We start from the raw sequence: 26,633 nt of genomic DNA on the forward strand, positions 1-26,633 counted from the left end.
ATTTAATAATCTGCCAGCTTTTTCCTTCTAGGAATGCAGGATATTGGTATCTGAGAGAAATTGCAGTTAATACGTATGAAGCACCAGGTGATGAATAGAGTAGAAGCCTCACACTGAGGTAGGGGAAGGAAGACACTGACAATTCGAATTAACTTTCTGGGTCTGTTTCTTCATTTGGAGAACAAAGAGTAGATACTATTACAAGGTTGTTGCAAGGATTTTCATAAACTATGGCTAACAGGGTGCCAAGGGCATAGTAACTGCTGGGCAAACAGTAGCTATTATTATAATTTTAAGAATTACTGTTAAATAAGTAAAAGCGAACGCACTCAAGAGCCTGGCTCAGGCCAGTGATCTCGCTCTGGTCGGCAAGGAGATGGGCGGGGCTGGGGCTGTGACTGGGCGGGGCCTCATGGATCCCCGCCCCCACGCACGCGTCAGGTTGCCCCGGCAACGCGCAGCTAGGTCGCAGCCCGAGGGAGTGACGTGCGGCCCCTAGCCCTCGGCGCTCTTGGCCACACTCGACATTGGCCACGGCCGCTTCGGCAGAGCGATGACTGAGGAGGACTCTGAACCCTCTGTCTCCGAGTTGCAGGTGGAGGAGGAGAACGAGCTGTCAGTTATCCAGCTGTGTGGGCTGGTGGAAGAGCTGAGGTACTGGCCGGCCGGCGTCCTCACCGTGTAGGCTCGGACCCTGGTCCACAGAGGAAAAACACTGAGGAAACTGAAACCCCACCCACCCACCAAAAGTTGGGGGGAGGGGGAACGTGCTTCTGCTCTTTACCCCTGTGTCTCCACTGCTGCTGAGCTAACAAGCCACTGATGGAGCCAGAGCAGGGTGGGGATGCGAGGGGGTGGGCCCGTGGTAGGAAGATCAGAGTGGTAATTACTTCAGCCTGGTGGTTTGGTGCCAGACTGTGTGCTTAGCCGCCTTTCTACTGTTCGGCAGCAGGTTGGACCGGACCAGGTGACCTCCCAGCCTTTTTCCAATGCTAAGACTCTGTGATAAGATCAATATGGCAGCTGGATAGAAAGGAAGCTATTGAGATGTTTTTAGTATAAGGCAACTTATACCTGAATCAGAGTATAAGCTTGGAGATGGACAGCAAAGAATGATTGACCCAATATTCTGGGGGTCTTTCTGCAGTTTGTTTTATGTCTAATATAGAAAGTAAATTGGATATCAAGATTCCATGATGTAGTTGAGGTAAACTGTACAATTTATTGGTCTCACACAGAATTTCCAGTCTCTGGTAGCTAAATGAATGTTACTTATATATGTCTACAGATAGTTTAGGTCAGAACTGAGGTGTTACTTCTAAGAGCTACATTTTTTTGAATGATTATATGTGCCAAGTCTTTTGCATATCTGACCCTATATTAATGACCCAGTAACCCTAGGAGGTGGGTGAGGAAGCAAAGACACAGTAGTTAAGTAACTTTACTAATGTCACACAGCTAGTCAGTGGTAGTGCTGAAATTCAGATTCAGGTGTGACTCCACACCCTACGATAAGAATATGACATATGCTGAAAAAGAAAGAGACTCTGATTTCATTGGTCTTTCCACTAATCTTAACATTCAGCCAAACAGGAATTAGCTCAATAATATAAGAAAATATCAAAGCTGTTCTCTTATTTGTACATACACAAGCATAATGTATATACTTATATATAATAGGTTTGTTATATATAATATGCAGTTAAGTTATAAATGTCATAATCTTGGTATGCACAGGATAAACTAGGTTTGTCACCTCTAGTTGTTTGAAAACCAACTGTTTAAAAACCAAAGTTTTCCACCAATAATAAACTTCATCTGTTGGGTGCTGGAAATAAAGGAGCTGAGAGACATAAACCAAAGGAAACATCTGAAGACTGTGGATGTGTATAATTTCAAGACTATAGTAATTCAGAAGGAATTTCACAAGTGAGTTAGAACATGAAGATGAAGTTTGTAGCTTCATCTGAGCAACAATTTTTAATATAATCCCAGTTCCCTGAATTTAGTGGCTCATTAGGTGTATTTTTAAAACATCAGATATTTAAATAGCATTTACTGTGTGCCAGGCACTATCTTAAAGGCTTTGCATTCCTTATCACAGCCCCAAAAAGATAGGTGCTGTTGTTATTCCCTTTTTACAAATAAGGAAACTGAAGCATTCAGAGGTTAAGTATCTTGAAGAAGGTTATAATAGCCAGCATGTGTTAAGTACTAGTTATTTGGTGTTTAAACTACTAGTAAAGCTTACTCAGGTATCCACTGTCTTACAGCTATGGAAACTCTGCCCTCAAAACTGAGACAGAGATGTTTGAGAAATATTACAGTAAACTGGAGCCCAGGGATCAAGTGCCACGATCATCAGAAATTAAAACACTGGGAGCAGAATTTGCACAAGTACGCAATGGAGATTGAAGAATTCTTTTATTCTGTTTGTCCCTTTCGATGCTGGTAGTATTTGTGTATCTGCCTTTGGTGTACCCTCTTTGGCCAAGTGGCATATGAATTTCTCCCTGTTCTACTTTGGAGTCTTCAGTCCCTTACAAGGTTTCTCTTCAAGTGAGTGTGAGGGACTCAAGTTCAATTAATAGTGGATTGACTCTCCCAGAATACCTTAGTTGGAAATAATTCCCTTAAATTGGGGGACTCAGATGTTCACAAGGCCCAGCCAACACATAAAGGAATGAAGTGCACCTTGGGTGGGTGCTAGAGAGTTCCTTCTTCATTTGAAAGGGCTAGCCAGGTGGCCTGGTGTTGCCAGAGCTGGAAATCTGGATTATTTTGGTAAAATCTCCTGATTTTCAAATGTTAGTAATTAATTTTCTCTTTTTATTTAAAATTGTATGTAGGTCTACTTTTACTTATTTATTTATTTATTTATTGGTATCATTAATCTACAATTACATGAGGAACATTATGTTTACTAGACTCCCCCCTTCACCAAGTCCCCCCCACATACCCCATTAGTCACTGTCCATCAGCATAGTGAGATGCTGAAAAATCACTACTTGTCTTTTCTGTGTTGCACAGCCCTTCCCATCCCATGCCCCCCCCACATTATACATGCTAATTGTAATGCCCCCTTTCTACTCCCCGCCCTTCTCCCTCCCTTCCCACCCATCCTCCCTAGTCCCTTTCCCTTTGGTAACTGTTAGTCCTTTTTTGGGTTCTGTGATTCTGCTGCTGTTTTGTTCCTTCAGTTTTTCCTTTGTTCTTATACTCCACAGATGAGTGAAATCATTTGGTACTTGTCTTTCTCTGCCTGGCTTATTTCACTGAGTGTAATACCCTCTAGCTCCATCCATGTTGTTGCAAATGTTAGGATTTGTTTTCTTCTTATGGTTGAAAATATTCCATTGTATATATGTACCACACCTTCTTTATCCATTCATCTACTGATGGACACTTAGGTTGCTTCCATTTCTTGGTTTTTGTAAATAGTGCTGTGATAAACATAGGGGTGCATCTATCTTTTTCAAATTGGGCTGCAGCATTCTTAGGGTAAATTCCTAGAAGTGGAATTCCTGGGTCAAGTGGTATTTCTATTTTGAGTTTTTTGAGGAACCTCCATACTGCTTTCCACAATGGTTGAACTAATTTACATTCCCACCAGCAGTGTAGGAGGGTTCCCCTTTCTCCACAACCTCGCCAACATTTGTTGTTTGTCTTTTGGATGGTGGTGATCATAACTGATGTGAGGTGATATCTCATTGTGGTTTTAATTTGCATTTCTCTGATGACTAGCGATGTGGAGCATCTTTCCATGTGTCTGCTGGCCATCTGAATTTCTTCTTTGGAGAAGTGTCTGTTCAGCTCCTCTGCCCATTTTTTAATTGGATTGTTCACTTTTTGTTTGTTGAGATGCATGAGCTCTTTATGTATTTTGGATGTCAAGCCTTTATCGGATCTGTCATTTATGAATATATTCTTCCATACTGTAGGATGCCTTTTTGTTCTGTTGATGGTGTCCTTTGCTGTACAGAAGCTTTTCAGCTTGATATAGTCCCACTTGTTCATTTTTGCTTTTGTTTCCCTTGCCCGGGGAGATATGTTCATGAAGAAGTAGCTCATGTTTATGTCCAAGAGATTTTTGCCTTTGTTTTTTTCTAAGAGTTTTATGGTTTCATGGCTTACATTCAGATCTTTGATCCATTTCGAATTTACTTTTGTGTATGGGGTTAGACAGTGATCCAGTTTCATTTTCTTACATGTAGCTGTCCAGTTTTGCCAGCACCATCTGTTGAAGAGACTGTCATTTCCCTATTGTATGTCCATGGCTCCTTTATTGTATATTAATTGACCACATATGTTTGGGTTAATGTTTGGAGACTCTATTCTGTTCCACTGGTCTGTGGCGCTGTTCTTGTGCCAGTACCAAATTGTCTTGATTACTGTGGCTTTGTAGTAGAGCTTGAAGTTGGGGAGCGAGATCCCTCCCACTTTATTCTTCTTTCTCAGGAGTGCTTTGGCTGTTGGGGGTCTTTGGTGGTTCCATATGAATTTTAGAACTGTTTGTTCCAGTTCGTTGAAGAATGCTGTTGGTAATTTGATAGGGATTGCATTAAATCTGTAGATTGCTTTGGGCAGGATGGCCATTTTGACAATATTAATTCTTCCTAGCCAAGAGCATGGGATGAGTTTCCATTTGTTAGTGTCCTCTTTAATTTCTCTTAAGAATGTCTTGTAGTTTTCGGGGTATAGGTCTTTCACTTCCTTGGCTAGGTTTATTCCTCGGTATTTTATTCTTTTGATGCAGTTGTGAATGGAGCTGTTTTCCTGGTTTCTCCTTCTATTAGTTCCTTGTTAGTGTATAGGAAAGCCTCAGATTTCTGTGTATTAATTTTGTATCCTGCAACTTTGCTGTATTCCAATATCAGTTCTAGTAGTTTTGAAGTGGAGTCCTTGGGGTTTTTTATGTACAATATCATGTCATCTGCAAATAGTGACAGTTTGACTTCTTCTTTACTGATCTGGATTCCTTGTATTTCTTTGTTTTGTCTAATTGCCGTGGCTACGACCTCCAGTACTATGTTGAATAACAGTGTGGAGAGTGGGCATCCCTGTCTTGTTCCCGATCTTAGAGGAAATGCTTTCAGCTTCTCGCTATTCAGTATGATGTTGGCTGTGGGTTTTTCATATATGGCCTTTATTATGTTTAGGTACTTGCCCTGTATACCCATTTTGCTGAGAGTTTTTATCATGAATGGATGTTGAATGTAGGTCTACTTTTGAGAGCCAAACAATGCCATCTTTTGGCTCACACATTCTCTGGGCTTGTGATTTTTGTCTTAAATGCATAGAAGTCCAAAATTTTTGTCTATTCAGTTGTTTTTTGTTGAACACCATGCCCTCCAATGCAGTTTCTCCTCTTGTGTTCAGGAAGCAGTGAGCTCTGGGCTTTCTCTGACACTGACTTTATCCTATTCTACAGCATTTTCATGGTCTTTCCACCCCCAAGCCACTTGCCCTAATTTTCATTTCACTGCTAGTATAGGCCTTTGAAGTATTTAGCACAGGGATTAGGCTGATTTGTAAAATAAATATCACCTAAAGCCTAATACCCCGAATCTTTTCATATTGAGTTTGTTCTCATTGGCCCTCATGAAGAGAAATTTCTAGCAGGTCTGAGTGGTCATTTTTATGTCCACCTTGGACTACTTTACTACCAATTGCTATTTGACAGTGGCTTTATTTTTCTTGTGTTACAGTTACGAGGCAAGCGTAAATCCAGATCCCGCAAAGGTACGGACCATGTGATAGGCCTCAGTGTTGACCAGAAATGTGAGCTTGTACAAAAGGAGCTGGAAGACACAAAGGAAGAAATAAGGCACATGAAGGCCAATGCCGAATGGGACCTGCAGCATCATGAGGTAGGCCTTTCTCTCTGAAGGCCCCCCCTCCTGGACTCCCCACTTCTGCCTCATCAAGAAGTCCTGATAGTATGTTCATGTAACTGAAGGCACTTTGAAAGAAACACAAGTAGGATAAGACAGATTGAGGGTCTATCTTTATGGAACTTATCTGCTTGAAGAGATAACAAATTTTAAACTTTTTTAAGTGGAAAATTTAAAAAACACACAAATGTAAAGAAGCTAGTCTGTGTACTCGACACCCACATGCAACAGTCATCAACCTGTGGTACTCTTATTTTCTCCATATCCTTACCAACTTCCCCCCACAATAGGCTGTTTATCTGTAAATATTTCAGTATATATCGCTAAAATATGGATTCTAAAAAAAACCCCTACCCATAATAACCATAAACATCCTTAAAATTTATAATGATTCCTTAATAATAAAGGGGCTTAAGATTTAAGTCAGGGAGTTGGGTGAAAAGTCCTTTAAGTCATGCTCCAGACACAGCGTGTGTGACCATGATCCATGTCTTGTTGGAGGCCAACATGGTCAGTTTTCCCCCAGAGTAGAAATCATCACAATTCAGTTGTCCATGGGACAAAGTTGTTGGCTTGCATTTGAGAGCCATGTTGTGTGAAAAATAGATATTTCTGTCCTATTTCTAAGTTTTTCCATTTCAAAATGCAGGCATACACAGAATCACACTTGATCCCTTGAGAGGGACATATCAGTAGACTCACGTCTCTATTGATGGAACCATCCGGACTGTGTAAATGACTCTTCCTTCCTTCCCTGCTCCCCACCGCCTGCCCTCATCTCTCCTACTCTCTTTTTCAAGCATGCTTTGTTGAATTCTAACACGTTAAAGGAGCTCAGGATGTGCTAGCATTGTCCTGACGTGCTAGGTTCCATGGCTAGACTGGTCAAATAAGACTTTGTTGAGGAGGTGGGACTGGACATAGGACTTGACATGGCCTTGGAAAATGATAGTATTTGTTTAAGGAATAGAAAAAGAAGGGCACCATAGGTAGGTGAATGACATGAGCAAGGAAGTGGCGGTGGAAATTAACATGGCCAGTCCATGACACTGAGGGGGCCAGGTGATTGGCGTAAAGGGTGCTTTGGGGGCTCTATTAGGAAATCAGGTGGAGTAGGGCTATGACTCCTTGAAAGACAGGCAAAGGAGTTTATCTTTGAAGTTTTAAAAAGCAGGACCCTGATGAGGATAACTGAGCAGGAGAGCGACATGTTGAAAGTGGCACTTAAGGTGGACTGATGTTCAGGCATGTGAAGACGATGGGGAGGGAAGAGGCTGGGGCCAAAGGCTGGCCAGTGAAGGGACACACTTTTGCTTCTTGGTGCCCATGCAAAGGCCTGAATTAGAATGATTTTCTTTGCAGATACAGAGACCTTTTCATTTTATTCTTTAAAATAACTGTGTGTTTTTGTGTTTTTTTACTGAAAGACAATCTCTGTTACAGCAAAATTTAAACATACAGGTTAGCTAAAAGAAGAACATTTGAAAACATCTATAATCTTATCATCTGGAGGTAATTACTGTTGACTGTTGTATTTATCTCCTAGAGTTTAGATTATTTTCTATGTATATGTGAATTTCTTCACAAAAACATGCCACATTATTTTGTACACTATATTTTTCACTTAATATCTTTCCATGTCAGTGCATGTATTCATTTGTAACATCTTTTTTCAGATTACAGAAGTATGCTTCTTTGTCTCCCCACTAATCCATCTCTCCAGATGTGACTGTGGTTGATGTTTTGGTGTATATCCTTTCAGATATTTTTTATATTATGTTATATGTTATAATTTTTAATGGATAAGTAATACTTCAGCTATATAAATAACATGTGTAGAGATACAGGAGGTCCTGTTTTCATTTGCTCACCCCCTTTTTAGGAATACTATGACTTTTTTGAGGCATGCTTTTTAATAACATTCATATAGTCAAATTTGTGTCTTAAGGTTATGTTTCTAAGACTAAAAATATATATTATGTAATAGGACATAAGGAGTTGTGAGAACTTTGGTTTCCTTAGAGGAACATATCCTTCAGGTTTTTTGGAAACTCTGTTCTCTCTTGGTGCTGACTTCTCCAGGCTGTCATTGAGGAAGCAGAAATGCGATGGACTGAAGTTCAGAGAGCGGTACAGGAGTTTAAAAAAGATATTCTAAAAACCATATCCAAGAAGAAAGGGAGTATTTTGGCCACTGAGAAACTGATGAAGTACATTGAGGACATGAACCGCCAGAGGGTAAGTTCTCTGGAGGTTAGAGATTAGAAAGGGGGAATAGATTAACGGAATGATGACATAAAAGTGATCCATGTGAGGCAGCCCCATTTCATTTGGTCCACCATAAATGTTGCCCACATAGGCAGATTTTTTGCATTCACCTACGGTGTGGGTCTTAAAATGCAAGTTTCTCAAGGCTAAAATCAATCAGGCCGGGCAACTATTAATAATATCAGATCAATTTCTTCTTTTTTATTGTCCCCGTTTGTCTCAACGTGTGATATGTTTTCTTGAGAAAGGTGTGAGCCTATCTAGTCAGGTGACTACATGGAGTGGGACAGGTAAATCTCAGGTTCTCTGAGTTCCATTATTATAAGAATGAGACATAAAATGCTCCTCACTTCCAAAGATTTTACAGGATGTCAAGCTTTGGATCCTGGAGATAGGTAGGGTTACTAACCCCAACATGTTTTAAGCAGTAAAAATTATGTAAACTACCAAAAAAATAAAAGACTAAAGAATCATGAGGTCATTTTGTCAGGAAATGTCTCTATACCCAAATTATCTTGAATTTAAAAGCCATAGAAAAATTTTCATGAAGCAGACCTGGTTTCCTCTGCTTCTTGGTCATGTGAAATGCTATAGCAACACCAGGTTGAGTAGACATAACAAGACCTAAAAACAAGTGACTGAATGTTAGAACTCAAGGTTTGTAGCCCCAGACCTAGTAACTTTTCAAACCAACAGAGAAGATAAATGAATTAAAATGTGTTTTTTTTAAGGATAATATGAAGGATAAATTACGTTTGAAAAATGTTTCTCTCAAAGTCCAAAGGAAAAAGATGCTTTTACAATTGAGGCAGGTATGTGGTTTTCTCTTTTTTCTAAAGATACTGTGGTAGGTAGATCAGTGTCCCCCCAAAGCTGTCCGTGTCTCAATTCCTGGAATCTGTGAATCTGGTATCTCACAGGGCAAAGGATTTTTGCATATGTGATTAAGTCAAGGATCTTGAGAAAGGTAGGTTATCTTGAATTATCTGAGTGGGTCCCATGTAATCACAAGGGTCCTTCTAAAAGGCAGGCAGGGGAGTAAGTCAGAGAGGATGTGATAATGGAAGCAGAAATCAGAGTGATGCACTTTCAAGATAGAGGAAGGAGTCATGAACAAAGGAGTGTAAGCAGCCCCTTCAAGCTGGAAATGCAAGGAAACAGATTCTCCTCTAGAACTTCCAGAAGGAATGTGGCCCTGCTGACACCTTGATTTTAGCCCAAAGACCCATTTTGGACTTGTGGGCTCATGAGCAGTAAGATAATAGATCTGTGTTGTTTTGAGCCACTGAGTTTGTGATCATTTGTTACAGCAGCAATAGGAACTTAACACAGTTACTCTGCTGGTAAATCTGTGGATGGAGTTGGCTTGAATTTAAAAGACCCTCATGATATGTTTGTGGACTCTTTTGGGGAAAGTGGCCTGGGTGGCCCAATTATAGTGTGCTTTAGTAAGTCTTTGAACAGCTGCCCCTAAAGACTCCTGATAAAAGGCATAAGGCAGACATGGCACAGGGCCTCTGGAATGTGATTACATAGTTGCATCCTCTTGTAGCTCAATCTTTTTATTATTAACTTGAATATGGGCACTGATGGCGTGTGCATCAGAAGTGGCCACTGACAATGACAGAGTTGGACAGGAGAATTAACATGTCTGGGGACTATTGCTCAATTGACTTGGGATCCTGAAAGACTCAACAAGCTGGGACAGCTTTAACAATATGAGGTGACTAAGGACAAGTGTAAGATCCTCCTCTTTGATTTCCCGAACTCTGTGCACAGGTACCAGCTGGCTTAGCTCTCGAGTGCCTGAAAGGCAGCTCAGCTGGAGGCGACACTGTGAGGTGCTAGCCTGCACAGGGAGCCACAGAGTCCCACCAAGAAAGTGGTGGTCTTGCTCCACTCTGTTCTGAGTAGCCCGGCCTCTGTTCTGAGGAGCGCTGGGTCTCAGAGCTCCACACCTGAAAGAACTGGTAAACCAGAGTTCATGTAGGGGAGGGAGCTGGAGAGCAAGGGGTGCAGAAAGCGTGTCAGAGGACTTGGGACTGAGGGACCCAAGGAGAGAGGACCCAGAAGGGTCAAGGCTGCTGCCTCAAAGTGCTCTAGCAGGAGAGCACACACTGCTTCCCAGGGCCCCAGGGTGGGGCTAGGGCCAGGGTAGTGGTGTCAGTGAAGGAGATTTAAGTTCAGTGTAAGAAAGAACATGGCATCGGTGAGCCGCCAGAGGTAGAGGAGCTGCCTTTGAGCCCCCAGTACTCTGGGCATCATGCAAGCTCAGCCCTCCTGAAGGGGGGTGTTAAGCATGAGATGGGGAGTAGATGGATGACCTTTGACCTAGAGGCCATTTCTTCACAGAGCAGACACTGATGTGGGCGTGCCCTTGCCAGCCCACAGACTGGTTGGGAGTGGGAAGGTGAGAAAAGTGCAGATGTGTAACTGCTATGCAGAGGCAACTGCGACAAGAACCGCAGAGCTACAGCCATCAGGGGCTCAGTGGAAGAGGGATTGTCCTCGTGTGGAAGATGGTTGTGAGCATTTGAGTTGGGGGAGGGATCCCACTGGGGCTTAAAGAAATTATGTTGTTCGGGGGAAGGGAAGAAGATGGCTTCTAGGAGGTAGTACAGCTTGAGTAGAGCATGGGGGTAGGGAACAGTCTCTGAGTTTGGTATTGCCTACCACAGATGTAAGATGACATAGACCTGGTGGGGTGGGTAACGTGGGGCCAGGTCCAGGAGGGAACCCTATACACTAATACACCTATGGTGCAGAAACATCATGCGATCAAAGGAAGGGAATTTATGGGCTGCTTGTCCTGAGTTTCCCAGGTGAAAGCAACTTTTCAGTGGCCTTTTTTCTAGTCTTCCTTTACAACCCTATTTGGATACCACCTCCTGGGGGAAGCCTTCCCTGACCCAGCCTTCCAGTCTCCACTAGCCTTGATGAGGGGCGTCCATGTGCCTTCTGCCCCTGCAAATCCCACTACACCATACTGCGACCTATCTGTGAGCCCTCATTGATTATGCACTCTGCGAGACCAGGGAGTATCATATTTACTCAGATCTGTACCTCCATTGCCTAGTGACATGCCTGGCACCAAGCAGATCCCTAGCCCATGTTTGTTGAATGACTTTGTGGTGACTAACTTCCAAATTCTCACCTAGAATCACAAGGTGCGAGCCATATATTTGGAAGTCACAACCTCACATCATTTCTTTCTTCTTTCTGAGCTTTAGAAGGAAGAGGTAGGTGAGGCTCTCCATGAAGTTGATTTTCAGCAGCTGAAGATCGAGAATGCTCAGTTTTTAGACACAATTGAAGCAAGAAATCAAGAACTGATCCAGCTGAAACTGGTATCTGGGAACACCTTGCAAGTCCTCAACACATACAAAGTAAGGTCCTCAGCGATTCCAGGTCCCCAAGGCTTCCCTCCCCAACCTTGCAGCCTCAGTAAGGCTCCCATACACCACTGCAGCTCACGTTCTCCCTGTTTTTGCTCGCTGCTCCTTGATTTCTCTTGACAAAGCCATGTCTTCTAAAATATCCCGAATGTTCCCACACCCCTGGCCGAGCATTAGAACCACCCGGGAAGCTTTTTCTTTTTCTAAAGATATACAGATGCCCTAGTCCAACCCTGCCCAGTTGAACTGGGGGATGAGGACCATGCATCTTTTTTTTTTCAATACCCACATGATTTTTATGCACAGTGAATTTTGAGAACTAACCATATTTAAGGCCTGTTTAATTTAGGCCTATAATAAGCACTTTCCTGCTTAAAACCCTGCAAAGGAAGGTCATCTTAACTAGAAATTAGAAAACTACTAAATAATTCCTCACAACCCAGAACCCTTTTGGGAGAGAAAGAAGCCCTATTAAATAGGGACTATAAGAACGAATAGGGCCTGTTCCCAGCAGACCAGGCTGTCCAGTCATCCTGCTAGCAACTGTCTAATGCAGTGATCAGCTAACTAGGAGCCAGTGTATCCCACCCACTGGCCTGTGAGTGAAGAATGGTTTCTTTAGAAGAGTATTTGCAACTGATTTGCAAGAGAGCACTACCTTTGAAACCTGGTTAAGCAAAATTGGTTTCCTTCCCAGAAATTCCATTCTTCTCATTAGTAAACCTGTATTCCAAAATATTGTACCAAATTATTACATTTTGAATTTTATCAATAAAACACTTGTGGAAATTTATCTTTCTCTTGTCCATATAAATAATTACATAATATCCTTAGTTTTGCCTCTTGCCTCTTTGCCTCTTGGCAAAGCCTAAAATATTCACTATCTGGCCTTTTACAGAGCAAGGTTGCTGATCCCTGACCTAGTGTCCAGGTGACAGTGGTGGCTGTGGGCTTAGGTAGTTTACAGATGGGCTTCATTTGGCCTACATAGTGCCATTTAAAAATGTGAATTTGAATGTGTTTAGACTAGGCTTATGTTTGTTCAACATTTTCCTTTTATGAATGAAAAACTGAAACCCAAAGAGGCAAAACAGTTTTCCAGATGCAAGCAACAAGTCTGTGACAGAGCTGGGACTACTAGTCCAATGTGTGTCCCACCTAACCCAAGTGCCTTCCTCTGGCATAGATAATATGGTGCCGGCATTCTGAAATTCATGTGTCACAAATGTCAAACAAATCATCCTCTTTGATCTTATCTCATCAGTAGTTAGCTTATCTGATCACTGTTATTTCAAGATGAAGCCAATCCCTGGGACTCCCAGGCCTTAGTGGCTGGAGAGCTGGGCAGTACCTGGTTACATCTCTTTGGACCTTGATCTTATCCTGCAGAATCAACTTAGTAGCATGGGGCCTGTTTGGTCTTGTGAGGAAAAGCCAGGGTTTTGGAGTGGAGCTACTGGTTTAGAAACAAATCTGTCAGATCCAGTACTTGAGCTCCTTGGGACAGGTCTAAACACACAGGATAGACTGTTTGCGATACCCGAGCAGCAGTAACATAGGCCACAGTGGGCTGATTGGGAGCTATTCCAGTTGGAATTCAGGGGCCATCCTGCCCATAGGCTTGTTTCCAATAATAGAAAAGTGATGGTAGAGCTTGGGAGGAGATGCCCACAGGAGTCCTAAGGTAGACACAGCGAGGGGGCAAGAGAGAAGCAAGCTCACTTCTTTCAAGTCCCAGATCTCAGGTCTCCTGGGAGAAATGGAGGCAAAACAACTACGCGTTGTGGAGTCGGGCCTCACCCGGGTTTGAACGGGGACTCCACTGGGACCGTGGGCATGATGCTTCATCTCTTGGAGGCAGGTTTTTGTGACTCACCCCCCAGGATGGTGCTCTGGCTAGGCTCCCAGCACTGAGGACAATGCCTACCTACCCAAAGCAGGTGTTCAGCCAGTATTGTCATATGCACTGCTAGTGATTCAGGTGTGTGTTTAAGGGACATGAGGGTAGCAGGAGGGACCACTTTCATATACATATCAAGTATCCAAGTGTGAGACCCTATAAAAGCATGCAGAATAACTTTCCTCCATTACCAGATGTACCAAGTACCTACAGCATGCTAGGCATAGGGCCAAGTGCTGAGGGTATAGCCATGAAGGAGACAGGCATGGTCCCTTCTACGACTTTTCTGAGTGAGCCTCAGTCAAGGGGACACCTTTTTCTCTGACTTTATGCCTGGTAGAGTCTGGTGGAATATAAGGCTGTGACTACAACTGTGATGTGTCATTCTTAACTGACTGTAAACTAGTGAACCTTGTGTCAACTAGTGCTGCCTTACGCATGGCCCCCAAGACTCCCCACCCCCTGGCGTATACCTCCTGTACAATCCTGTGAATGTGATGAGTTCTGTTACTCATTTCTGTTCTGTTCTAAGATAAGGTTATAAGATAATGCAGTTAACCTTGAGACAGGGGGACTATTCAGGTGGACCTGACCTATTCACAGGAGCTCTTTGTAAGTAGAGAGTTTTCTCTGGAAGGGGAAGTCAGAGATTTGAAGCACGAAGGGAATTCTCTGGGCAAGTTCTCCATTGCTGGCTTGAAGGGCCTATGTGGAAGGGGTCTGAGGGTGGCCTCGAGGAGCTGAGGGCCACCTCTCACTGATAGAGAGAAAATGGGGACCCACTCATACAACTTCACGGCAATGCATTCTGCTAACAGCCTGTGAGCTTGCAAGAAGACCCTGCCCCAGATGAGGACCTGCCCTGGCCACTGTGCCTAGACTCCTGACTTACAAAATCTATGAGATAACAAATGGGTGTTGCTTTAAACCACAGAATTTGTGGTAATGTTACACAGCAAGAGAAAGCCAGTGGGCCTTTTCAGAAGTAGCCACATCAAGTGACCCCCATTCTGCTCACAAAGAGCTCTCAGCACATCTTCTCAAAGGCCCCACTGCCCAAGCCAGTGACTGACTCACACTTGCCCTTGGAGTTGGGTTCTTGCCTGCCCTGTCTCTCTAAGCTGCTGGGTGGATTCTTTCCTGTGCTCTCCTCTTTTCCCATCTGACCTGCTGGTTTGCAGTGAAGGGCTGCCTGGCCTCTACTTCCCTAATGCCAGCCCCCTCAGGCTAGTCTCTTATCTACTCTTGCTTTTTTATTTAGAGCAATTTCATGCAGAATGTGGAGCAGGAAAGGAGAGAAAGTATGGCCCCCAGGTGCTCTAAGGCCCCCAGGCAGGTGGCTCCAGGCTGTTCTGCCAGGTCTCAGATTTGGTGCCCTGGACATCGCCCTAGCACCTTCCTCCCTCCCAGCAACTTTTAGGCCCTCCTTTCAGAGGCTTTTTCCTTAGCTTGGAACATTCTTCCCTTCCCTCTTACCTACACATACTTGACTTAACTTTTCAGCTCTCTTTCCAGCAGCCCTTCCCACCAAGGAAACCTTCTTGACCACTGTCCTCGAATTCTTGGTGCTTGGCACAATTGCACTTTTACATTTTTGCATTTCTTGTTGCACCTCTGTCCTGGCTGTGAGCTGGCCTCTTGGTGGCAGGGCATAGGTTGTTTTGCTGACCAGTGCCTGGAGCAGGGTGGGTGGGTTGTAAGGCCATGTTGATCAGTACCCCTGAAGTCACTGGCTCCTGTGCTGGACCCACTCTGCAGCCAAGCAAACCCCTCAGCCAATTTGGTCCCAACTCCTCCTTCCAGGCTGGCACTTCCCCATTTTGAGCTAGAGGCCTAGGGGTGGGGGAGGCAGTACTGGTGAAGAGCAGCAGCAAATGACACAGCAGGAGGCTGCAGCGAGGCTCCTGTAGGCCTCCTCTACACCAGCAGGGTCAGCCCCATAGGCCTTGGCGGTAGCTGTGGGGCCCATAGGCTATGAAATCACATTGCCTGGGTTCAAATCCTGGCTCCTTCTGTCTGTGACCTTGGGCAAATTGTTTACCTCCATAACGTGAGTCAGTCCCTCACCTGTAAAGTGGGGTAACAGTGGACCTACCTCATGGAAAGTGTTTTTCCCTCCTCCTCTGAATGAAATAATGTTATACAGTGAAGTACTATCTGAGGTAGTAATGGTAGCTCTTTGCTGAGTGTTCCTCACGTGCCCAGATTATTTCCCTTAAGCCTGCAAAACACTACAAGGTGACCAACCCAACTTTAGAGAGGTTCTGGGACTTGCCCAAAGTTTCTCTTGGGAAGTGGTGGGGTGGGATTTGGGTCCTGTTGTGTCTGGCCACTCAGCAAGTGAAGACTCCTGAGCTCCTCACTTCCCCTGCCACTCAGGCACCAGAATTCTGGAAATCTGAGCAGCTATGAGAAGAGCAGGCCCAAGTTCATGGGCCATCCTGCTATTCTGCTTAATAAAGAGCTGTCTATCCTTCCTATAGTTTTAAGAGATCATCTTCATTCAAAACTTGCCGTGTTGTTATATTTCAGAGCAAGCTACAGCGAGCAACAGAAATGTCCATCAATCTGGACAAGGAGATCTTGCTGAGAAATGAATTACTTGAAAAAATTGAAAGAGAAACCCTACAAGCAGAGGAGGTAGGAAGGATAAAAGCTGTTTCTGGAGTATGTTCCCTTGCGTCTACAAGGGCTTGAGCCAGTGTCTGCCAAGACCTAAGCCACCACAGTTTTTATCTAGAAAAGCCTAAACCATAAAAATAAAAATAACTCTGGGCCATCAGAAGAGAAGGAGGCACCTAGAGACCCACAGCCCAGTACAGTGTTGTGTTTTACTGCTGGGTTAGGTGACATCTGTGGGGTGATTTCTGAAGTCAGAAATCACGTAGAAATCATGAAGTCATCTAGAAATCATGTAGAGTGCAAACAACCCTTGAGAATTCCTTAGGTGACCCATAAGATACCATCTCCAAAGTGTATATAACTTCACAAAAAATATGTAATGCATGTAGTAATGTAACCGGTGTGAGAAAAAGTACTGCTGCCAAAATACAATGTTTTGTGTAAAGGAGAGAGAGCTCTTTAAATATGTAACTCTTATTTGGTACAATGGATGCTTGGACAATAGACCTGTGGCCACTGTCCTGGGCCCACTCCAGCGCCTGTGGTTCCTGTGTGAAAAGATGTGTGGCATCATCTGATCTCTTTACATCTAGGTTGCTATTTAGCACCCTCACTATTTTGCTGAGCACATATAGTTGAATTCCGGCCAGTTAAATGTTCCTGGGATACAACTCAAAGAGGCCTTTTTTGGGAAGGCAGAGGAGAAAGAGCACTGCACTTGCAGTCAGAAGACCTGGCACAGGGTTAGTGTTGCCAGCCTTTTAACTAGACAGGACTCAGTGTCCACATCTGTGGAATGTGTGGTGTGGACATCACAACCTTGTTGTGGCGATCAAATAGGACCACATACAGCAATGCTTTGTCAGCCTCTAAAGCCATTAGAACGGTCATTAGCGCCATCTTCTTGAGTGGGCCCAAAGTGTCCCCAGCAGTGCACATCGCCCCAAACCTGCCTACAATAGCCAAAAAGCCACAGGATTACCACATCTGACTCAGTTTTGTCATAGCATCCACATCACATCCATGATGGAGAACCAACACCCTCTGCAAAAAAGCTGGTCTCAGAAAGCGGCCAGTAACAAAGTTGAAGCAAACGTCTGTGTGGTTTCTCCATGCAGAATGTCTGTGGTATTTGTTTGTTTGGGTTGAGATTTATTAAATTATCAGTAAAACATGAAGTCAACTTTTAAAAGCCTGGCATTCACTGCTTAGTATATTTTAGTTTTCTTAACTTTTTAGAAATAGCTCTATTGGGATATTATTCACATAACATATACTTTACCCATTTAAAATGTACATTTTAATGGTTTACAGTATATTCAGAGTTGTGTTACCTTCAGCACAATAATTTTAGATCATTTTTGTCACCCCAGAAAGCAAGCCTGTACTCACCAGAAATCCTCCTCCATTCCCCACCTCACTTTCACTCCCACCCTCCAGCCCTCGGTGACCACTGATCTACTGTCTGTCTCTGACTTGCCTGTTCTGCACATTTCATATAAAAAGGAACATTAAATATGTGGTCTTTCTGAATGGGTTTATTTTCAGGATTCATGTTGTAGCATGTATCAGTACTTTGTTTCTTTTTATGGCTGAATAATACTAATATTTCCTAGCATGGACATTCTGCATTTCATCCATTAGTTGATGTGACTCAAAGGGTTGTTACCATTTTTTGGTTTAATGATAATGCTGGTATGAACATTCATATACAGATTTCAATGTGAATGTGTATTTTCTTTTCTCTTGAACATATAAGCTAAAAGTGGAGCTGTGGGTTAAATGCAGTAACTCTATGTCAAACATTTAGAGGAACTGCAAAATTTTTTTTCAAAGTAGCTGTGTTTTACATTCCTGTCCACAATGTTTGAGCATTCCTGTTTCTGCCCATCTTCATCAATACCTGTTATTTTCAGTTGTTGTGGTTTTTTTTAACGGCCATTCCAGGGGGTGTGAATGTTTCATTGTGGTTTTGACTTGAATTTCCCTAATGATTAATGACATTGAACGTCTTTACATGTGCTTATTGGCAACTTGTCTTTTTGGAAAAATGTCTGTCCAAGCCTTTAGCCCTTGGATAATTCATTCATTCATTTATTCATTTTTATTATTGGGTTGTACGAATTCTTTATGGATTCTGGATCCAAATCCCTTATCATATAAATGATTTGTAAATATTTTCTCCCATTCTGTAGTTTTTTTTCACTTTTTTGATGGTATTTTTGCAGTACAAAAGTTTTTAATTTTGATGAACTCCAATTTATCTCATTTCTTTTTCATTTAATGCTTTTGGTGTTATACCTAAGAAACCATTACTTAATATCATGAATATTTACTCCTTTGTCTGTAAGAGTTTTAGATGTATTACATTTGGGTTTATGATACATTTTGAATTAATTTTGTAAATGGTGTGAGGAAGGAGTCCAAAAATTGAGAGAAGAAAGGAGACAAAGTATGTTCATAGAGTTTGTTGTATCAGCCTATCTACCATTTGTCTGGTTCTCTCCATTTTGTCCTATGGGTTTAAGTTATTTCCTTACTCAAATACAGCTTTGTTTCACCCTGTCTCCTTTGTGCTGTTGTCAAATATATTTTTATTGCAAGTTATAGGTCCAAAATTCAATTATGTACATATCGTCTTATAAAATTGCTTTTTAAATCAGTTAAGAGAAAGAGACTATGAGATTATACTCTCTTATAATTACCTACTAATTGTCTTTACTTGTGCTGTTTTCCTCACATGTATTTGAGTTACTGTCTGGTGTTACTTGTTTTCAGAGTGAAGAACGACCTTTAGTATTTCTTGTAAGACTCATCTGTTAGCAATGAATTACCTCCAGTTTTGTTTATCTGAGAATGTCTTTATTCTTCCTTCATTAAAAAAAAATAACCTTTTTATTTGAGAACTGTTTTAGATTTACAGCAAAATTGTGAAGATAGTACAGAGAGTTCCCAAGTATCTCACATCCAATTTCCCCTATTATTAACATCTTATATTAGTAGAATACATTTATTAAAATTAAAAAACAATATTGGTGCATTATCATTAACATTTATAATTAATATTATTCATATATCCTTAGTTTTTACTTAATGTCCTTTTTCTGTTCCAGGATCCCAGCCAGGACAGCACATTACATTTGGTCATGTCTTCTTAGGTTCCTCTTGGCTGTCACAGTTTCTCAGACTTAGATATTTGTTGTTAATGACCTTGACAGTTTATTGGAGTGCTGTTAAGGTATTTTGTAGGATATTCCTCTATTAGACTTTGTCTGGTATTGTTCTCATGATTAGACTGGAGTTATGGGGTTTTGGGAGGAAGATCACAGGGGTAAAGTGTCATTTTCATCACATGTCAAGGGAGCATACAGTCAATTTATCACTGCTGATGTTAACCTTGATCACCTGGCTGATGTAGTAGGCTATGCTTCTCCACTGTAAAGATACTTTTCCCCCCACTTCCCAGATGTACTCTTTGGCAGGAACTTGCTAAATGCAGCCCCACCTAAGCAGTGGGAGGTTATAAATTATTCATAATTTTTCTGTATGGGAGATTTGTCTATTCTCCATTTATTTATTTTAAAATAAATATCCATGAATTTATACATGTTGGGTTATAATCTAATATTTGTTTTGTAGCTCACACTTGTTCTGTTCAGCCATTGAGAGCTTTTTCAGTTGGCTTCTGTGTCCCTTTGACATATCCCCGTGCATGTGTGTATGTGTGTGTGTGTGTGTGTGTATTTGTGTGTTTTAGCATTTCTTTCCTTTCTGGCATTGAACATGCTCCAGGTTCATCAAATTTGGGGAGTTTTCAGCCATTATTTCCTTGAATATTTTCTGTTCCTTTCTCTTTCTTCTCTCTTTTATTTCCATTACATGTATGTCTTGCATATTTCTTGCTCCAATCTTAGAATCAGCCATTTCTCCAAAGAGTCCTGTTTCCTTTTATTTAAGAATAGCATTAGAAACCAAGATCTGAATGTGCTCATTCCTTGCTTTCATTTTTGAAGATAGTTTTGCAGGATATAAGATTCTTAGTTGACAGTTTTCTTCATTTAGCTCTTAGAATATGTCATCCCACTGTCTTCTAGACCCCATTGTTTCTGATGAGAAGTCAGCTATTAATCTTATTTGGCTTCACTTATATGTGATTGTTTTCTATTGCTGCTTTCAATATTTTCTCTTTGCCTTGTCATTCAACATTTTGTGTATGATGTGTCTGGGTGTGGATTTCTTTGCCCTTATTCTACTTGGAGTTTGTTGAATTTCATGAATGTGTAGCTTAATATTTTTCATCAAATTTGGGGAGTTTTCAGCAATTATTTCCTTGAATATTTTCTGTTCCTTTCTCTTTCTTCTCTCTGTTACTTCCATTACATGTATGTTGGTATATTTAATGGTGTTCCACATTTCTCTAAAACTTAATTTTTCTTTGTTCTTTTCCCTCTGTCATTATTCAGAATTGCATGATCTCTATCAATCTATCTTTAAGTTTACTGATTCTTTCTTCTGCTGGTTAAAATCTACTGTTGATCCCCTCTAGTGAATTTTTCATTTTGATTATATTATAGTGAAAAGATTCTAGATTTTCCATTTGGTTCTTTTTCTGAAAAATAATTTCTACCTCTTTATTGATATTCTCTATTGATGAGACATTATCATCATATATTTAATTCTATAAAAATGGTTTCTTTTGGTTCTTTGAACATCCTTATAATAGCTGCTTTGTCTGCTAACTTCACCATCTAGACTCCCTCAAAGGCAGTTTATGTTGCCAGCTTTTGTTCCTGTGTATGTTATACTTGTTTCTTTGCCTATCTTGTATTTTTGTTGAGAACTGGGCATTTTAGGTAACATAGCAACTCTGAATACTGATCCCCCACCCCCATACCACATCATTCTTGTGTCCGTTATTATTTTGTTGCTTGTTTAGAAATTGGCTGGACTAATTAAATAAAGTCTATTTCTCTGCTGTTAGTAGCCTTTGATGTTGCTCCTGAGAGAGTGCAGCCTTGATCATGGATGCAATCTCCCTGACAACCAGGAATGACTGGTGTTTGATTCTTTTCTTCATCTTCCAGCTAAATTGCTGGCTTGTTTACCTCTAGGAGTGTCACACCCAGCTAATAGCCTCCATTAATTACTTGCTGATTGCTCTATTACTTTCAACAGCACCCTGAAACATGAATTGCTTCACATTCTGATCTACTAAAGCCAAGCTCCTTTTCCAGTCTTTGAGGCTTGCTTTAACCCCTTCTTAATGGTCTCTTTCTCTGGTTCTGTTTAACATCTTGCTGGTCTACTGTTTTGGTTATTGTGACTAATACCATGGAACTACCAGCTTTCTCTTAATTACTCACCCCAAAGATCTCCAATGTTTTACACAAAGTCCTTAAGCATGAACTTCCCACACTTTGTTCCAAAAAAGTTCCTTTAGGCAGCATTCCAGAGCTCTGTTTCCCAGCCTTTTCCATTGACAAAACTCCTATGCCACTGCATGGGAGCTGGGGTGGGCACAGTCATCTGCCTTTCTTACAGTGACACCTGTACAAGTTGGTTGCTGTGTCAGGATTGCAGTCCCTGGTATTTGCAGAATGTCCTTCATAGCTATTGAACTTACTTTTTTTTTTGGTATCATTCATCTACAATTACATGAGGAACATTATGTTTACTAGACTCCCCCCTTTACAAAGTCCCCGCCACATACCCCATTACTCACTGTCCATCAGCATAGTGAGATGCTGTAAAATCACTACTTGTCTTCTCTGTGTTGCACAGCCCTCCCCTTTCCCCCACCCCCCACCTTATACATGCTAATCGTAAGGGCCTCTTTCTTCTTCACCCGCACTTCTCCTTCCCTTCCCACCCATCCTCCCCAGTCCCTTTCCCTTTGGTAACTATTAGTTCATTCTTAGGTTCTGTGATTCTACTGCTGTTTTGTTCCTTCAGTTTTTGCTTTGCTCTTATACTCCACAGATGAGTGAAGTCATTTGATACTTGTCCTTCTCTGCCTGGCTTATTTCACTGAGCATAATACCCTCTAGCTCCATCCATGTTGTTGCAAATGGTAGGATTTGTTTTCTTTTTGTGGCTGAATAATATTCCATTGTGTATATGTACCACATCTTCTTTATCCATTCATCTACTGATGGATGAACCTACTTTTAAAACCTCAGTTCTTGCTACTTCATTATATTTTATCTTATTTTCTAATTATTATCCTCACAAAAGTGTCCACTGATGGTTGTGGGTACATCTTTAGGTCTCCTCACAGGTGTATGTCTATACTAGATATAGCAGATATTCACCGAATACTTCCTGACAAGTTTTTATTGCATTCTAATAAGTTAATTTTAAAAACATATTTCTTTGGTTTGCTTCAAAGTGAATTAAAACAGCACTTCTCAGACTAGGAGGTAAGAACCATCCACCTGGGGATATTGTTAAAATGCAGATTCTGATTGGGCAGGTCTGATCTGGAGTGGTCCTAATGCCAATGCCATAGATTATACTTTGTGAAGCAATTAATTAAAAAGGCAATACTAGGTTAGGAAGATTCAACATCATAAAACTGTTAGCTCTGTTTAAGTTGATCTGTGAAGTAATGGTATCCAATTAAAATAACAATGAGTTTTTCCTAAGGACTTAAATAAACTGACTCAAAAATTCTCTTGGAAAATAAATAAGAATATCCCCCAATTCTTAATAAGTAAATGAGGGGACTAGCTGTAGCAAATGTTGAAACACAATATGAAGCTACAGTCTCTGAAACAAACTCATGAATAGACTAGAAAATCAAAGGAAAATATATGAGCTCTATGATAAGCCCCAATACAGATCATGTAAAATATGTATGTGGTCAGGTTCTGATAAAGCTTTGATACTGATACATTTACTTTATGATAAAGTTGGCATTGCAGTGAGAGACAACCAGATTATTCAATAAATGATTTGAGATGACTGAGTAGCCATTTAGGAAAAAATTAAGTTGGAACTGTATATTACAGTGAAATTAATCCAGGTGTATCATAGATTTAAATGTAAATGATAAAACCATTAAAGTCTCAAACTTAACAGTTGGAGCATTTTTTATCATTCTGGAATGTGCAGGACTTTTAAAATATGAAACCCAGAAATCAATAAAGCTAGTTATATAAAAACAAAAAGTTTCCTGCATAACAAAAACCATTATAAGCAAAGCCAAAAGATAAATAATTGGACAAATGTTGTATCCAATATCACAAGGAGCTAATTTTCTTAAAACAAATAACTTTTACAAATGAATAAGAAAAATCTAACCAAAAAAATGTGCAAAAGATTTGAACAGTTTACAGAGGAAACTACAAAGTCTCAAACTTATGTAAAATGTTCTATCTACCTCATTCATAAGGAAAGCAAAACAAAGCTATAATGATATACCAGTTCCCTTCTCTTAGATCTACAAAGATAAAATTTGGTAAGACTGTGTTGAGAGAATGGGGGAAAAACAAACAGTCTCATACATTGCTCAGAAGTATAACTGGCTTGATCATTGTAGAAGGCAATTTAGCACTATTTATTAAACATACACATATGCTGAGGGTAGGGTTCCTCAACCTAGACACTGCTGATATTTTGGGTCAGATAATTCGTTGTTGGGAGTGCTGTCCTGTGCAGGTAGAGTGTTTAGTACCAACTGTGGCTCCCTCCTACTAGATGCCAATAACATGCCCCTGGTTGCAACAAACAAACAAAAATGTCTCCAGATTTTGCCAAATGTCTCCTGGGAGTGAAATATCCTCCAGTTGAGAACCACTGTCTTAGAACAAGCAATTTCACTTTCAGTTAGCTTATCCTATGATATAGTTGTATATTTCTAATATTATGTATTCTCAGAAGATTAATAATCAGAGCATTGTTCGGTGTAATAGAGATTGAGAAGCTAAGTGACTGTGGGAACTTGTTAAATGATGGATCTTCCATACAGTGGAAGATTATGCAACTGTTAAAAAAAAGGTAAATTTGTTATATGCGGATTCAGAAGGATCTTCAAGGTTTACTGAGTGCAAAATAGTTGTGTGACTAAAAGTAAACTGGCTAACTTTTTAGGTCAGAAAGGTAAACAAATATTTGTAGATCTCTAGAAGGATGCACAAAACCTAAAAATAGTGTTTGCTTCTGGGAAGGGGACCTGTGTGACTGGGGGCAGGGGTGAGAAAGGATAGGAACTGTGTACTATTATACAATTTGAATTGAATGCATTGCCTATTCAAAACAATGGTTAAAATTTAAAAAGGAAAAGGCTAATTCAAAAACCACTCAATTAAAAGAAAAAGGCTAGTGATTTTACTATATGATAATTTTTAAAATACAATTCTAAAAGATATCCCTCAAAAATTGAATAACCATATGATCCAGAACCCCTGCTTCTGGGTAAATACCCAAGATAGTTGAAAGCATGAACTTGAATAGGTGTTTTGTACACCCAGGTTCATAGCAGCGTTATTCACAATAGCCCAAAGGTAGACACAACCATCAACAGACGGATAGGTAATCAAAATGTGGTATAGCCATTCAAGAGATTATTATTCAGCCTAAAAAGGAAGGAAATTCTGACAAATGCTACAACATGGATGAACATTGAAGACATAATTCTAAGTAAAATAAACCAGTCACAAAAGGACAAACAGTGTATGATTCTACTTGTATGAGCTTCCAAGAGTAGTCAAATTCCTAGGGACAGAAAGTAAGATGTTGAGGGAGGGAGGGGGGATTGGAAGTTAATGTGTCGTGAGCACAGAGGTTCCGTTTTGCAAGATGAGAAAAGTTCTAGAGATGGATGGTAGTGAAGAGTGTACAACAGTCTGAATATACTGAATGCTGCAGAACCGTGCACTTAAAATAGTTAGAATGGGAATATTTATATTATGTGTATTTTACTAAAAAGGACAGGGAAATTAAGACTATCAAATCAAAGTGTACTTATATAATTTTTCTTTAGAAAAGCCCACCAAACCTAAGATATCAAAATAAGGAAAACATACTCCTTAATAAAGGAAAGAAGGAAGGCCAAAAAGACTGCTTTTTTAGGCTGCACTTTAGTGTTTCTGAACTGGATGAAAATATCATAATTGTAGAAGAAAATCAGAATCCTGTGATTCCCCCCAACTCCTTCAAAAGTTTAAACATTACTTTTAGAACCACTGGGGAAAGATGCCAGGACCAGTAAGCCCCGGTAAGCCAGAATAGCCAGAAATCCCAGGGTTTAATTTAATGGGAATCCCCCTTCCCAATGCAGGACCGGGCCAAAGCTGAGGCCTTGAACAAGAAGCTCCGAAAGCAGCTAGCCGAGTTCCGAGCACCACAGGTGATGGTGTATGTCCGGGAGAAGATCTTACATGGGGACCTGGAGAAGACCATCAAGGTATGGGAACGGAAAGTGGAGATTGCAGAGGTAAGTCACAGATTCCCAAGACAGCAGTCTTTTGTGTCCTTCACATTTTTATCTAGGATTTTGTTTTTGGAGCTAAGAATACAGATATTTGGATTTGTAACATCCATAGAGAATCTCAGTTACTTCAGCTCTTATACTAAGATGAAGGAAGGCTGTTTGTTTTTAAGCTCCTTTTTCTTTGTAAGGGACAAGATCTTTTCAGATTATCAGGAAGAGACTCTACAGTAATAGTGTGTTTTTAACTGCTTGTTTTCTTATTGAATTCTGGAAGCTTCTGAATCCCTTCTCCCACCACTGATAGTGATCGCTACTTTATACTGGGAGAAGCCAGTTTTTTTAAAAAAGACGTAATAATGGATTGTTAATATCACTGATAACCCGATTCCGTGCATTTCCGTAGTTGCCACGGGTCTTTTCATATGATAGAATGTGCACAGAAACACCCTTGCCCCTTGTGAGCTGCAGAAGATAAAATGGTATGTTTTGGCATCAGAAAAAAGGAAAGCCCAGAGACTGCCACAAGCCAGGTTGCATACCGCGGACACTTGGACATCATCAGAGAAGCTTAGAAACCCAGTCAGGCCACTTGGGAAGCTTGGCATTTTCACGTCTAGACTCTGGCTCCATATCCCATGGAAGTCTTCCCTGCTTTGCCCGTGGTCACTTGGTGTCACGGAGTGAATCAGGATCCAAACTTGGGCCTGTTGGATCTGGAGCTAAGAAGTAACCGAGAATCACAGCAGGAACCTGCAACATCTGACTTCTCTGGACAGAAACAAGCTCTAGAAGAATCTTCCAGCCAGGGGCTGCCCTGGGGTCCTGTGCCGTGCAGCTCACACGGCACACTCTGTCCCACACATGGTCAGCTGCACACCCCAGGACTGGATGCGGGCAGCTCTCTGAATAGTCACTATCAGTTTTTCCCAGGTGACCTTCTCCCCCCTCCCTCTTTTTTCTTTTTGCAGATGTCCTTAAAAGGCTACCGCAAGGCTTGGAATAAAATGAAAACCACCAATGAGCAGTTGCAGGCAATTTGCCCCCCTGGGAAATAGCCAGGGGGAAGCAATGGTGGCAGATCAAAAAGTGATCCATTAAAGTAATCAGCTCCTTTCTAGTCG

At 41.2% G+C, this 26,633-nt stretch overlaps 1 protein-coding gene across 5 annotated transcripts; it reads left to right on the forward strand.

Moving 5' to 3' along the window:
* The first annotated feature begins 454 nt into the window (after positions 1–454).
* On the forward strand, positions 455–26,629 carry CFAP263 (cilia and flagella associated protein 263). 5 transcript variants are annotated; one of them, XM_073225471.1, is made up of 9 exons: positions 455–654; positions 2,274–2,397; positions 5,709–5,870; positions 7,977–8,132; positions 8,894–8,974; positions 11,393–11,548; positions 15,990–16,097; positions 25,360–25,515; positions 25,916–26,629. In XM_073225471.1, the coding sequence occupies exons 1-9, from the start codon at positions 554–556 to the stop codon at positions 25,985–25,987; spliced, it is 1,116 nt and encodes a 371-aa protein (XP_073081572.1). In that variant the 5' UTR covers positions 455–553; the 3' UTR covers positions 25,988–26,629. The 5 variants fall into 5 exon arrangements, with proteins under 5 accessions (XP_073081572.1, XP_073081571.1, XP_073081569.1 ...); XM_073225470.1 differs by having other exon boundaries at positions 26,481–26,629; XM_073225468.1 differs by having other exon boundaries at positions 25,360–26,629.
* The last annotated feature ends 4 nt before the right edge of the window (positions 26,630–26,633 follow it).

This window comes from Manis javanica, chromosome 17, assembly GCF_040802235.1.
Source record: "Manis javanica isolate MJ-LG chromosome 17, MJ_LKY, whole genome shotgun sequence".
NCBI lineage: Eukaryota > Metazoa > Chordata > Mammalia > Pholidota > Manidae > Manis > Manis javanica.